This window comes from Haliotis asinina, chromosome 12 (genome assembly GCF_037392515.1).
Source record: "Haliotis asinina isolate JCU_RB_2024 chromosome 12, JCU_Hal_asi_v2, whole genome shotgun sequence".
NCBI lineage: Eukaryota > Metazoa > Mollusca > Gastropoda > Lepetellida > Haliotidae > Haliotis > Haliotis asinina.
In genome coordinates, this window is record NC_090291.1 from 26,452,414 (window position 1) to 26,467,416 (window position 15,003).

General features: G+C 39.7%; 1 protein-coding gene across 2 annotated transcripts; it reads left to right on the forward strand.

Moving 5' to 3' along the window:
* The first annotated feature begins 7,054 nt into the window (after window positions 1–7,054).
* Window positions 7,055–14,601, forward strand: LOC137258791 (uncharacterized). Of its 2 annotated transcripts, none has more exons than XM_067796484.1 (2): window positions 7,055–7,352; window positions 13,196–14,601. In XM_067796484.1, the coding sequence occupies exon 2, from the start codon at window positions 13,204–13,206 to the stop codon at window positions 13,963–13,965; it is 762 nt and encodes a 253-aa protein (XP_067652585.1). In that variant the 5' UTR covers window positions 7,055–7,352; window positions 13,196–13,203; the 3' UTR covers window positions 13,966–14,601. The 2 variants fall into 2 exon arrangements, with proteins under 2 accessions (XP_067652585.1, XP_067652586.1); XM_067796485.1 differs by lacking the exon at window positions 7,055–7,352 and adding an exon at window positions 7,546–7,692.
* The last annotated feature ends 402 nt before the right edge of the window (window positions 14,602–15,003 follow it).

Sequence of the window (15,003 nt, forward strand, 5' to 3'; positions counted from 1 at the left end):
TAACTTTATGGTCTAAATTATCTACAAACAATTCGTCTAGGTTATCTTCAATGTTTTATTCTATTGTATATAATCTTCATTATGAATGTATTCATAGCTGTAGCTGAATTTCGTATAGAGAACATTTTTAGTAACATAAGTTTAAGTAATGTGTGGCTTTCTGAATGAGAATTGCAGCTGATTCAATTTCAAAAGCCAGTGCTAATCAATCTGGAGTTCAGAGGTGGAATTTATTTTTGAAAAAGTCAAACATATTCTCTTTTGAAATACCAATTTGAATTTGAAACTTATTTCATGCCCCTACACTTTAACAAAGTTATTAAATTATGTTGTATGAATGATGTCGGTGATAAGTTTCATTATATTCTTAAATACGTCAGTGTATGTACCAGCTTCATTAATAAAAAGATTAAATATGTTAACATTTAAGTTACTCTCTACATGGAAAATATATCATGCAAATTGTAAAACCATCCGTCTAGCCTGCCATTCCACCATAATATTACCAATTGTTGTCATTACTACCCAATGCCGATGATATTAGCCTGAGTGTAATTAGGAGATAAACATACTGTGCTGGAAAATCAGAGGTATGTAACGAAATTATAGTACGTTTAAATTTGGTCTAAATCCGAACGCGTACCATAACCGCGTAATTAAGATGTAAAAAAATATGAAAAAAATATCATAGGATGTTGAAAAATCAGAGGTATATATTGTAACTATATACCTCTGAATGACTGTGACTGGCCAATCAAAATCCAGTGGTGAAGTCATGGTGGAATAAGTTTTAAAGGTTTAAAGGTGCATACAACGTGCATACATGGGCCGATCTTGTATGTAAACTATTGTCTTGTCTGTTTGCTATCGGTTAAAATCAGTTCATAAACATACTTTTGCCTCTGGGTTTATTTCGGTTCACATATTTATAACGAAAGGCTGTTTTCAATACGCACGTGATATCAAATTATATAGTTGACATTAGACGACCAGTCGGTATAGTACAAGAGTATGTATGAACTAGCAGGAACAGTTCCAGGACACTATGGTCACTTACATACAAGGACCTAGCTACATAGCCGTCACCCACACACTATTCTAGGACATAAATGGCTGTATAGTATTTGAAAACTGCCCTTACACACTAGAACGTTCACAACTGCACACTGTTAGAAAACGACCCTTAGTGACAGATTAGAAGGTATATGTTACCGTATAGTGCTAGACAACTACCCTATCTCACATACAAAAACGTGTATGTGTCACCGTACAGTGCTAGACAACCATCCTTTCTCACACACAAGAACATTCATCACAGTATAGTGCTAGAAAACCACCTCGTGCTGTCCGAGCGTAAATAGTTGACGTATAGTGCAAGAGCACTTCCTTTACACAGTATTTCAAAGCCGTATATAGTACTAAGACACTACCTTTACACTCAAGAAAATAAATGGCCGAATAGTGCTAGAACATTACCTTTGCACACTGGTACATAATCGTATAGTGCTAGAACACTACCCTTATACACAAGAACGTACATATTCGTAGAGTGCTATGACACTACCCTCACCCACATACTGTCTGCGCGTAAATAGCCGCGAAGCGCCAGAAAACTATACCCTTACTGGCACACTAGAACCAACATAAGGTAAGCTTATTTTAGGGATTGAAACCTTTCACATATACCTTTACTTCACATACAATAGAAGCGAAAATTGGCGAAATGATAAAACATTACCCATTTTGTTTAGTTACAACAACGTCACTTCTAGGGGTGTTTCCCTGATAAATTCCCCATTTAGCACTAGGACAGTGACATTAAATGGCACGCGTCAGACTTGGGGCATCGGCTAAATTCTGTGACCTTCTGACCTGCGGTGACCTACTTATCTACGCGATTTGCACATATTATACACCATGTGAAAAGGAATTTCAATACCAACATTCTGTGTGGTTGCGTGGGGACCCGTGTCAGCCAATGGACTGACACTAAAACCAGCATTTTATGTGATCATTATTACATACTGCCTAAGTCTACTTTATATCATGTTTCTTCATTGTTTGTTGGCTTTGCACTCTTGCTGTCTTGATATGTGTAAACCAAGTCAGCAAGTCTTACCATCCGATACCGTTAGTCACGATTATTACAATGGGTGACTGAAGATCAATTCTCGCCTTCATGTTCAGGGGGAGCGAGAAGTAAGGTCAAATTTTAATGAGATTGAAAGCGAGTAAACCACATTCTTGAAACTAAGAGTGTGTAATGTTCCGAGAGTTCAAGAAAGTTTGTCTTTGTTGTAAAATGTGAACAAGTTATGTTTGACAATGAATGCAATAAATTAGTGAATTCTTACTATATTTTTGGTACCAAGTTCATTTCGTTTGTCATGATCTCACCGGAGGACACTTTCTTTCTTTTGTCCGCTCTGACACATGTGCATCCAAAATGTCCTCCTCTAGAGTTTTCGCCAGGTACTTTAAAGAAACACACGCACACGCACACGCACACGCACACGCACACGCACACGCACACGCACACTGTGTACACTAATTCACATAAAGGTTCAACAGATAAACGGTCAGTAAGTAGAACATAAAATAGTTTGATAATGTTATCTTTAGTACAATGGACTCATATGAGTCGATTATCCGTGAAAATTTGATTCCTTAAATTAATGAAAAACTTGTTGTGTGAATGAAGCAGCACACATACTGGAGAAATAGTATAGCAAGACAGTAGATCAGCGGCAGAGCACGGTTTGGTCCTCAGGATACAAGTGACTGGCACCAACGGTGGGCGTCAGGGAGAGTCGATAACAGACGCTGCTAACAGTTCACAGGTAGAAGTGGATGAGCACAGCACTCCCTCCCGGACAACCTATAGACACGTAGTACAGCATTCATCTGTAGCGTTATCAGATGTAGCACTGACATTTCATCTTACAATCACTAGATTCGATCTACAGGTACTGACAATAACAATATTGTTACTATACGCATAGACTCATCTATATTACAAAGAGAACAAAATGGTGTGCCACAGTGTAGAAAACCTTGTTTGGGACAAAACTGTACTTTGTTGCTCTGTTCTGCCTACTGCGGTTCTGGCTGTGTAGGGTCTGTAGTAATATTGAAGGTGTAATTAGTACTTTCAGAATTAAGTAAATGTATCAGTACAAACTGATGCTTATGACGGAATCTTGTGGTGACTTTTCAGGCACAAGAACCTTGCGACAGTGTATTATGAATGTTTTTGAAACTTGCAACATGAGAATTCATGGTAAGGGTCCCTGATTTCCGAAAAATAATGCATCAATTCATAACAAATATTAAACATAACCGCCACTTACCCAAATACATTTATTGAAGATGCAGCAAGCAGTGTGATACATTCAGTGGGAGAACGCTGGTCTGAATGATTTTACGCACGCATCGCATCGAAGCGGCTGGCTTCAGTTTTAAATCGTGGTGCATAAATACATTCCTTATTTTCAGAATTGTTAGGTCTGTTTAACCCTCCAGTGTCCCACGTATTATGAATGATACATTTTATTTTCAGGTATCAAGCTAGTGTGTTTTCTTCTGTGATCACGGGACGTAAGCATTGGCGTTTACGAGTCTCCCTGACGTCTGTAGACTCTTTTCAGACCTGTCAGGTGTGGGTGCTGAAGTTGTCTTGTCGTGAAAAACTCTGATTACACTGTTCACAAATGAACCGTTCATTCCCCTGGACGGTGCGAATGTGTCTCATTAAGTGCTGTCGATGCTTGAACTGTTTACTAAACTCATTACATCTGTTCCCACCAAGCTTTCGTTGTGCTGTTGATGAAGACTCTGATAAATCTAGCGCCAACAGCTGAATACGTTTCAAAGCTACTTCTTGATCATCTTCACAATTATTAGCTTTGGCCCATTCCTCAAGATCCTCAACAGATCTCACCGTGTTTAGAAATTTCTGCTTATCCATGTTGCGAATTCGTTTTGCTTATATGATCATAATCAAACACATCTGGTAAACATGAATAATTACAGATACATGCTTTCGTAGTTCTTTCATGCTAACTTGCAAGGGCCTCTTGTGAGTAATCTTTACCTGGATTGTGACAAACAGCTGTAATTCTGTTTAAAATTGAGTCAGTCATTCCTGCTTGTCTCTCTGTCATGTCTATCGACAGCAGTTCTGAAATGACTGAATTAATTCAAAATCTCTATTTATTTACCCTTGGCATTTCCGACGAGGACCAGTGGAATTAATTGCTTAAAGTTTTGCCTCACATAATAAGGACCAGTTAATTCCAGTTCATTCCTGTTGGTAAGCAAGACAGTGAGAGTAATCTAGTTATTTATAGTACACGTTTATGATAACTCTCTGCCTTGATGACTTTTCTGGGCCTGTGACCTGAAAAATACGAGCAGCAGAAATGAACAAGCAATGAAATAGTGTGCAGTAAATTGTAAACCAAAAGTCATTGTGTTCTGTAATCTGATTGGTTGAAGAACATGATCAAATGGTATTTGATTCCCGGAAACTGCAAGACTGTTCATTGCGTATTGACACATAGAAACATCGCAAACAATCGGTTCCAAATGTATTCTCGTGCTTCAAATACTCAATAACACCCGGAAATAGGCCAACACATGATGTTTATCTCCCAATTGTATTTAAAATCTTGGGAGAGATGATTTGTGCATTGCACAGGGCTTTTGAGGTCACACCACAACAGCTTAATATAACTAGTTAAGTATTTCAGCATGATGTCGAACACTTTTCAACACATAAACACATTCATACGGAGTCATGTCCAAAGTACAGTTTACAGCTTGCGGTGAAGTTTAGTAACATTTAGCTCTTCTTTATCACCGTGATTCGTTATCCACATCATAGCTGATCAACCTGAGACTTTGAAGGGTTCATTGCCTGTCGTATACTGGTATATGAGTTAACAGACATGTAGCGTCATCTTGGACAAGTGACTTAATTCAATTTACCTTTGCCCGTGTAGCTGCGTATTGTGTACCTGGAACGATACGATAATATCGTCTGGATTTGAACCTAGATGGTTTAACAGGTGATAAGTTGTAGTTGCGATCTCCACTGGAGGATTCTGCGCTCACTGAGTGGAGACAATATGTCAAACTGCTTTGAGCATGTGCTATGTAAACAGACTTCTTATGTTGCTATTATTACATTGTGTTTGTGTATAAAGTAGAAACGAGACTTTTGAAAGAACATGCTTTCAAATTCGTTTGAGAAGTGGACTTTAGAAAATCTAACAGGAAAGAAATGTTCCCGAACTGATAAAGTAGTCAGCGCGGGGGCCTGTAGTCATCGGCGTGATTACAAACATGCAATACTTTGACGAAAGTGAAGGCGTAGTTTAGTTGTTCAAACATCTTTAGTTGGTTTCACAAGACATGACAATCAAGTATACATGAATGAGGTGAGTGGACTTTCAGCTCAACCCCAGGGCCTTTCCTGCGAGCGGCATAACCCTGCTCGCGGTCGTCCCTACAAAGACAGTTGGAATGCCGGTCTCCACACTCACATCTCACGTCTTACGTCCAGTATAGATGTGAGCATACATATATATAGTTTTTAACAACAACAGACCGGCAAAGATTCAACAATGGAAAGATAGAGAAACTAATAGCACTTCCTTCTACAGTTGATGTGATGACAGACACAACCAAGGGGGTGACCAATAAAGGCCATAAATGTCAAATACAGTAATTAATGGAACTAACAAAGAGGAACAAGGTACCTGACAAAACAATATACTCTGCGGTAGTGGTAAAGATCAGGATTGCAGATTGAATAATAATAACTAAATATCATATAGCCTGGCTACATAGTTGCTGGTCTGTAGAAATATTTGGACAGGGCTGTCCTGAAGTAGACACTGTAACAGAGTCAAGGCACTTTGTAACCCACACATGAATACAAAGTATATTCATTTTAACACGTCGAGGAGTGAGTGCTCAGTATCACCAATGTGTTTCACATTCATGTGTGTATTACCAAGGTATAAAAGATAAATGTCAGAGAAACTGTCATGGTAATGTATGTATGATTAGCAATGTATGTACATGTGAGTGTTCAAATTAAGTATCTGTATAGTAAATATGTAGTAATGAGATTTGTGCCAGTAATTGATGCCCAATTTACATTGCTTTTGAACATGTTTCAGGCTTAAATCATTTTATTACATTCCTTGCAATAAAAGTCCACCCGCCTCACACCCCAGTGGCTCTGCGATTCTTAAAACACCGACTGAATTGCATCCTAACGCTACTACTCATCTGTCATGCAACATACCCAATTTGGATACGAAAAAAAAACGTTTTTTTAATGTAAGCTCGACTGAAGTCGACTATAACAAAGATTTTTATCGACACCTTCTCGGTGGAGCTCTCGCGTCTACCGCTGTAGGGATATCGACCAACACACCTCGAAAATGAGAGTTGTGTCATTTAGTTTGGTCATCCATTTTGACTACATATTATTCTTTGTTAATGAATTCTCGACAGTCTCCTTGAGAAGAAACAAAACCTTTCTTGTTTTCTTTGTTTGGTTGACTTTGCCTTACGTCGACTGAGCCATACTGGTTGTACTGGGATGTAAGGAGCAGAGTACGAACAGTTAGTCCTCTTGAAGGACCAACATCCATTGAATACGTCACGTTAATATTCTGTGCTAGTAGACGCCTCTCTCTCACACACACGCACACGCCCTCTCCCATCCTCTCTCTCTCTCTCTCTCTCTCTCTGTGTGTGTGTGTGTGTGTGTGTCAAGTGTCACTTACAATTGTTGTAATGATAGTCACAATGAATTGATACAATCTAACTGTTACTCCATGTCGAGAAAAACTACCAATATCCCCCAAGGCCTCTCAGAACCCCTTTGTCCTTGCCGCAACCCCGTAGTCATGCTGTGTCCATTCACGTGGAACCATTCAATCACACACCTGGCGTCGTGCCCAAATCACACAAGTTCATAAACAAATCTATCTGTCGTTACCTATGTTTAGCCACTGAGGCGGTTATCCCCCTTTACATACCTCACACATACAGTACCTCATACAACATTCACAGATACTTATGCTGTGTATTTGTCTGCGGTCACACTTTTATTGCAGGTGAAATAGTCATTCGCCTTCTCATTTAGTTTCGGAATATGATCAGATCTCTGTTGATGCGAGGCGAATGAAATTTTTCACTGCGGGCGAACCACGAATTTGACGTGGAGAAGGGCTTGTATTTCGGACGCTACCTGAGCAATATGTGAAAGTGGTCAAGCAACGCAGAAAGACTTGTCAACTCTAAACATTGGTCAAAAGGACACAAACGGAAAGGTAACACGTTTATTGTACCAATACTGAATACCAGCTGTGTCGTGTACAACACGCGGTCCGCTTATTTAGTGTAAATACCTGCCTACTGTTAGCTGTCAGTAGGCAAGCTGTAAATCCATAATCTAATTACTGGTATGTCGAGACATATTTACCCATGGAATCTCACGTATGAAGAGCCGTGACACCAGAAATCACTCCTGTAAGTCCCGATTAGGATTACATGTTGCACAGGAAAGTATCAGCTGCATGGGGAGTGATATAGTGGCTCTATCTATGATACGCTCATTGTACTGACAGAATGAAGAAACGGCCTGGACGGTAGCTCCAGATCAAGTAAAAGGTAGGTTAATGTTTACAAACATTTCCTTTGACAGATGGTATGACGAGTGATAGCAGCAAGGCAGGTCAGCAAGAGAAATGACATTCTCAACACTGAATGCCGTCATTAATTCTTCATTTGGGTACACAGGGAATGTAGAACACCGCCACACACAAGTCATAGATCACACAGTCTGACATCTTGTATGTAACACACCGCCACATCAGATACAGAAATCACACAGTCTGACATCTTGCATGTAACACACCGCCACACACCAGATATAGAAATCACACAGTCTGACATCTTGTATGTAACACACACACACCCACATCAGATACAGAAATCACACAGTCTGACATCTTGTATGTAACACTCCGCCACACATCAGATATGGAAATCACACAGTCTGACATCTTGTATGTAACACACACCCCCACATCAGATACAGAAAATACACAGTCTGACATCTTGTATGTAACACTCCGCCACACATCAGATATGGAAATCACACAGTCTCACATCTTGTATGTAACACACACACCCACATCAGATACAGAAATCACACAGTCTGACGTCTTGCATGTAACACACCGCCACACATCAGATACAGAAATCACACAGTCTGACGTCTTGCATGTAACACACCGCCGCACATCAGATATAGAAATCACACACGTGCTTGCATACTTGCTTGCAGAAATGTCTCAGTATGCGATCTTAGACCCTATTACATTTTGTTCTCATAACAACATAATGTCTTTTGTATCAAGATGCTTAAAGCGGTATACGTAAATATGATAATTTTCTGTTTGGAAGATATTCAAGTGTTAAGACAGAATCTAATAGTTCAGTAAATGCGACCACAGCTCGTAGTGCATGGGACGTGACCTTATCCCTGTTGAGTCCAGTCCCAGCCAGTGTTTATTCACAGGGTTGAGATTCGCACAGTTAAGTAGATCTATATAAATAACCCCTCATACAGATACCAAAGTGCACGTCTTCTCTTAGGAAAGTTCACTGCAAGGCTTCACTAAAGTCGCAGAGACTCATTACTGTCTTCTCAGCCTCGATGAGATCAATGTTTGATGAGATGAAAACAAATAACGTGAAAGACTTACTTGTACTTCCTGTGACAGCCAACGTCCTTACATACCACAACTCATTGCTATAGCAAATTGTCAAAGACAAATAATTCAGCGTCGCATGTACAGGTGTTTGCCTTCCCATCGACAAAGTAGGTATATTTCATTTGGTTAATAGTCATTATGTCATACCTGGACATTCCTGTCCCGCGTCCCTCTCCATCTGAGTAATAGTCATTATGTCATACCTGGACATTCCTGTCCCGCGTCCCCTACAGGTAAGTAATAGTCATTATGTCATACCTGGACATTCCTGTCCCGCGTCCCTCTCCATCTGAGTAATAGTCATTATGTCATACCTGGACATTCCTGTCCCGCGTCCCCTACATGTAAGTAATAGTCATTATGTCATACCTGGACATTCCTGTCCCGCGTCACTCTCCATCTGAGTAATAGTCATTATGTCATACCTGGACATTCCTGTCCCGCGTCCCCTACATGTAAGTAATAGTCATTATGTCATACCTGGACATTCCTGTCCCGCGTCCCCTACATGTAAGTAATAGTCATTATGTCATACCTGGACATTCCTGTCCCGCGTCCCCTACATGTAAGTAATAGTCATTATGTCATACCTGGACATTCCTGTCCCGCGTCACTCTCCATCTGAGTAATAGTCATTATGTCATACCTGGACATTCCTGTCCCGCGTCCCTCTCCATCTGAGTAATAGTCATTATGTCATACCTGGACATTCCTGTCCTGCGTCCCTCTCCATCTGAGTAATAGTCATTATGTCATACCTGGACATTCCTGTCCCGCGTCACTCTCCATCTGAGTAATAGTCATTATGTCATACCTGGACATTCCTGTCCCGCGTCCCTCTCCATCTGAGTAATAGTCATTATGTCATACCTGGACATTCCTGTCCCGCGTCCCTCTCCATCTGAGTAATAGTCATTATGTCATACCTGGACATTCCTGTCCCGCGTCACTCTCCATCTGAGTAATAGTCATTGTATCATACGGAATGGATACGTAAGAAAGAAAGCCATAGTTCATGACGGCCTGCTGGAAGGAGCTACAAGGGTTGAATGCATGAAAGGAAAACGTATAAGGTTGACAGTGACAGTGGACACTGACTATACGTCAATACAGCTTCAATATCTATACTGTTATCACATTGTCACAAATATCTACACAAACTCCTGTACGCGTCTATACTAACTAATGTAAGTATATACACTAACTGCTGCACGCATCTACAGTAATTGCTGTAAGTATTTACACTCACTGTTGGAAGTATCTACAATCACTCTCTCTGTAAGTATGTATACTAACTGTTGTAAGTATGTACACTAACTGCTGTAAGTATCTACACAAACTGCTGTAAGTATCTAGACTACCCTCTGTGAGTATCTACACTAACTTCTGTAAGTATCTACACAAACTGCTGTAAGTATCTACACAAACTGCTGTAAGTATCTAGACTACCTTCTGTGAGTATCTACACTAACTTCTGTAAGTATCTACACAAACTGCTGTAAGTATCTACACTAACTGCTGTAAGTATCTAGACTACCTTCTGTGAGTATCTACACTAACTTCTGTAAGTATCTACACAAACTGCTGTAAGTATCTAGACTACCTTCTGTGAGTATCTACACTAACTTCTGTAAGTATCTAGACTAACTGCTGTAAGTATCTACACTAACTTCTGTAAGTATCTACACTAACTTCTGTAAGTATCTACACAAATCGCTGTAAGTATCTAGACTAACTTCTGTGAGTATCTACACAAACTGCTGTAAGTATCTACACAAACTGCTGTAAGTATCTACACAAACTGCTGTAAGTAACGACAGTAACTTCTGTAAGTATCTACACTAACTTCTGTAAGTATGTACACTAACTGGTGTAAGTATCTACACAAACTGCTGTAAGTATCTACACTAACTGCTGTAAGTATCTAGACTACCTTCTGTGAGTATCTACACTATCTTCTGTAAGTATCTACACAAACTGCTGTAAGTATCTACACAAACTGTTGTAAGTATCTACACAAACTGCTGTAAGTAACGACAGTAACTTCTGTAAGTATCTACACTAACTGCTGTAAGTATGTACACTAACTGTTGTAAGTATCTACACAAACTGCTGTAAGTATCTAGACTACCTTCTGTGAGTATCTACACTAACTTCTGTAAGTATCTACACAAACTGCTGTAAGTATCTAGACTAACTTCTGTAAGTATCTACACAAACTGTTGTAAGTATCTACACAAACTGCTGTAAGTAACGACAGTAACTTCTGTAAGTATCTACACTAACTGCTGTAAGTATCTACACTAACTGTTGTAAGTATCTACACAAACTGCTGTAAGTAACGACAGTAACTTCTGTAAGTATCTACACTAACTGCTGTAAGTATGTACACTAACTGTTGTAAGTATCTACACAAACTGCTGTAAGTATCTAGACTACCTTCTGTGAGTATCTACACTAACTTCTGTAAGTATCTACACAAACTGCTGTAAGTATCTAGACTAACTTCTGTAAGTATCTACACAAACTGTTGTAAGTATCTACACAAACTGCTGTAAGTAACGACAGTAACTTCTGTAAGTATCTACACTAACTGCTGTAAGTATGTACACTAACTTCTGTAAGTATCTACACAAACTGCTGTAAGTATCTACACTAACTGTTGTAAGTATCTACACAAACTGCTGTAAGTATCTAGACTACCTTCTGTGAGTATCTACACAAACTGTTGTAAGTATCTAGACTACCTTCTGTGAGTATCTACACAAACTGCTGTAAGTATCTAGACTACCTTCTGTGAGTATCTACACTAACTTCTGTAAGTATCTACACAAACTGCTGTAAGTATCTAGACTAACTTCTGTAAGTATCTACACAAACTGTTGTAAGTATCTACACAAACTGCTGTAAGTAACGACAGTAACTTCTGTAAGTATCTACACTAACTGCTGTAAGTATGTACACTAACTTCTGTAAGTATCTACACAAACTGCTGTAAGTATCTACACTAACTGTTGTAAGTATCTACACAAACTGCTGTAAGTATCTAGACTACCTTCTGTGAGTATCTACACAAACTGTTGTAAGTATCTAGACTACCTTCTGTGAGTATCTACACAAACTGCTGTAAGTATCTAGACTACCTTCTGTGAGTATCTACACTAACTTCTGTAAGTATCTACACAAACTGCTGTAAGTATCTAGACTAACTTCTGTAAGTATCTACACAAACTGTTGTAAGTATCTACACAAACTGCTGTAAGTAACGACAGTAACTTCTGTAAGTATCTACACTAACTGCTGTAAGTATGTACACTAACTTCTGTAAGTATCTACACAAACTGCTGTAAGTATCTACACTAACTGTTGTAAGTATCTACACAAACTGCTGTAAGTATCTAGACTACCTTCTGTGAGTATCTACACAAACTGTTGTAAGTATCTAGACTACCTTCTGTGAGTATCTACACAAACTGCTGTAAGTATCTAGACTACCTTCTGTAAGTATCTACACAAATCGCTGTAAGTATCTAGACTAACTTCTGTTAGTATCTACACAAACTGCTGTAAGTATCTACACAAACTGCTGTAAGTATCTACACTAACTTCTGTAAGTATCTACACAAACTGCTGTAAGTAACGACAGTAACTTCTGTAAGTATCTACACAAACTGCTGTAAGTATCTACACAAACTGCTGTAAGTATCTACACTAACTGCTGTAAGTATCTAGACTAACTTCTGTGAGTATCTACACTAACTTCTGTAAGTATCTACACAAACTGCTGTAAGTAACGACAGTAACTTCTGTAAGTATCTAGACTAACTGCTGTAAGTATCTACACTAACTTCTGTAAGTATCTACACTAACCTCTGTGAATGTCTACAGTAACTGCTGCAAGTATCTACACTAACTTCTGTAACTACCTAGACAAACAGACCTGTTGCTAGAGCCGATGCCTGGTCAGATACAGTATATTAGATACACGATGTCTCATTGTGTCCGATAAGACAGCGACTTTTGTCATCGCGATCACCGGTACTGTTATCCTTGGGTACAAATCTGTGGTCTTGTAGATGTTGCCAAACATCAAGTGAAATTTTCATCTAAACCATTGTCTACATCAGGAAAGTCTGGTGTATTTCTCAACCACACGTAAAATATCAGAATTACGGCTGCAGTAAGGTATTATCTCCAGATGTGCCTTCACTGTTACAGAAAGATTATTGACATGAAGTACATCGCTCTTTAGCAGAAGAGAAGAGCACTTGTCTTACGAGTGTCAACGGCAGCATGGGACAGCAGCACAGAGTATGTCATTTCAACTCTATAACCGGCACTATTACACCGCTTCTCTCACGTCTTAACTTATACATGTCTTCTGTGTTTTACAGCCAGGAGAATGTCGTCCATATTAAGCTGCTTCTGTGTGCAACATCGACACACTATCATTACACGGAAGAGGAACAGTCGGAAGAAAATATTGACCAGGAAGTCTGACTGGAGCGACGTGAGCAGCGAGCACAGCACCGACTCGACACCCAATGAACACAACGAGGAAGCTGAGATGGTGGCCAGATTGTTGGACAATCACAACTCGCCCCGACGCCGGCACGTAGGTGACATATTCCGTGAGGAACCCCCCGTTACGTCAAAGATGCCTTTCTTACAGCGCAGTGCTTTCAACACCAGTGGTGAGGACAGTATGTCAGGTTACGTTCCAAAGGCTGTGGGTGAGATGTCAGCATCCACGGCCTTGACCGGCGCCAAGTTCGATGACTTCTTTTCTGACTGTCGCCTGTATCCAGCATTAAGCAAGTTTGCCAAATCCACAGACTTGAGCGACCAATCTGCCAGTTCTTTTACATTAGACAGAAGTGAACACACGTCATCATCTGTCACGACTGGCACTGCGAACGTGTACACGATCACACCTACACACGTACAGATCGAAACTGACAGAGAAGACGGACGGTTTGACGACTTCATTAGAAACAGCATGTCACCGTGGTCTCCAGCTCCGTCAGTGGTCGAGATCGGCCTCGACCCTGATAACACACAGCAATCCGATGTGCTAGAGAACTCAAGCCCAAATAGATATGTGGGTTCTTATGCAAAAGATCTGGAGAATATATTCGAGTGTGATGGTGATATTCTGTACTGATACCTCTCCACATGTCAGCTGCCTTCTGTGACGTGTGTGGAAACCTAATGTTCGTCCATCTCAGTTTGAACTCCTCTTTAAGGTGAAACTGATTTGACGAACTTCCACATGAACTGCAGCATGCGTCTAGTCAGGTCGACGTCGAGATGTCATAGCACTTTGTCTTCCCGATACTAGCACAACCCAATGACATACATGTATATAAGACTTGGATTATTGAAAGACGTACAGTTTCCGGTGATGTGAAAATTCAGCGGCAGATGTATATATTGAATCCTTTTAAATGTATGAGAATACGTTTCCCAAGTGACATGAAACCGACAAGATTTGCAAGAGTTAAGTGAATGCTGCTATCCTCATTATAGAGGAACACTGCAACTTTATTGTGTAATTTTCGTTCGCCTGTAGACATATTCACATGCGTTAGGCACTTTGAAGAAACAATATGATATTACACATTACCCGTCTACTTCCTTGGTATTCCTTTACAACAACGCCTCTGTAGCGTCACTGACATTACAAACTACGTAACTGTCACAAGAATCAACAGAATTGTCACTTTCAAATTGTGAGATGTATTCTGTTTTATTAGGTTTTACTCTATGTAAATAAAGGCCAAGAACCTTCACTTCAAAATATGGTGTAGTTGGTAATCTTAACATATAATACTTGACAGAATTACTTTTACTACAATCTGTACCACTTGGGTTGGACAACGACCGGAAGCGCTCATTCATACCGGGAGTATATCATATTCTGTTCTCTTATATTTACTTTACGTCTAGTGGAATATAGTGAGTGAGTTAATATTTGACGTCACGTCGGCAATATTGCAGCCATATCGTGACGATATATATATAGAACCTAGACTATCACAGTTAGTATTAAAACTTGCGTGGAAACTTAAAAAACAACAACAGAAAAACAGTAGTATCACTATTTGGACAGTACAATATAACAACAGGTCATAGATCGCCAATAACAGAGTGTAGATCACCATGCTTGGGACCATGGGGACTTACAGTACCTGTGCTTCCT

What these genes read in the sequence shown, in the direction of transcription:
- LOC137258791 (XM_067796484.1), top strand. Translation starts at nt 13,204, where the DNA reads ATGTCGTCCATATTAAGCTGCTTCTGTGTGCAACATCGACACACTATC.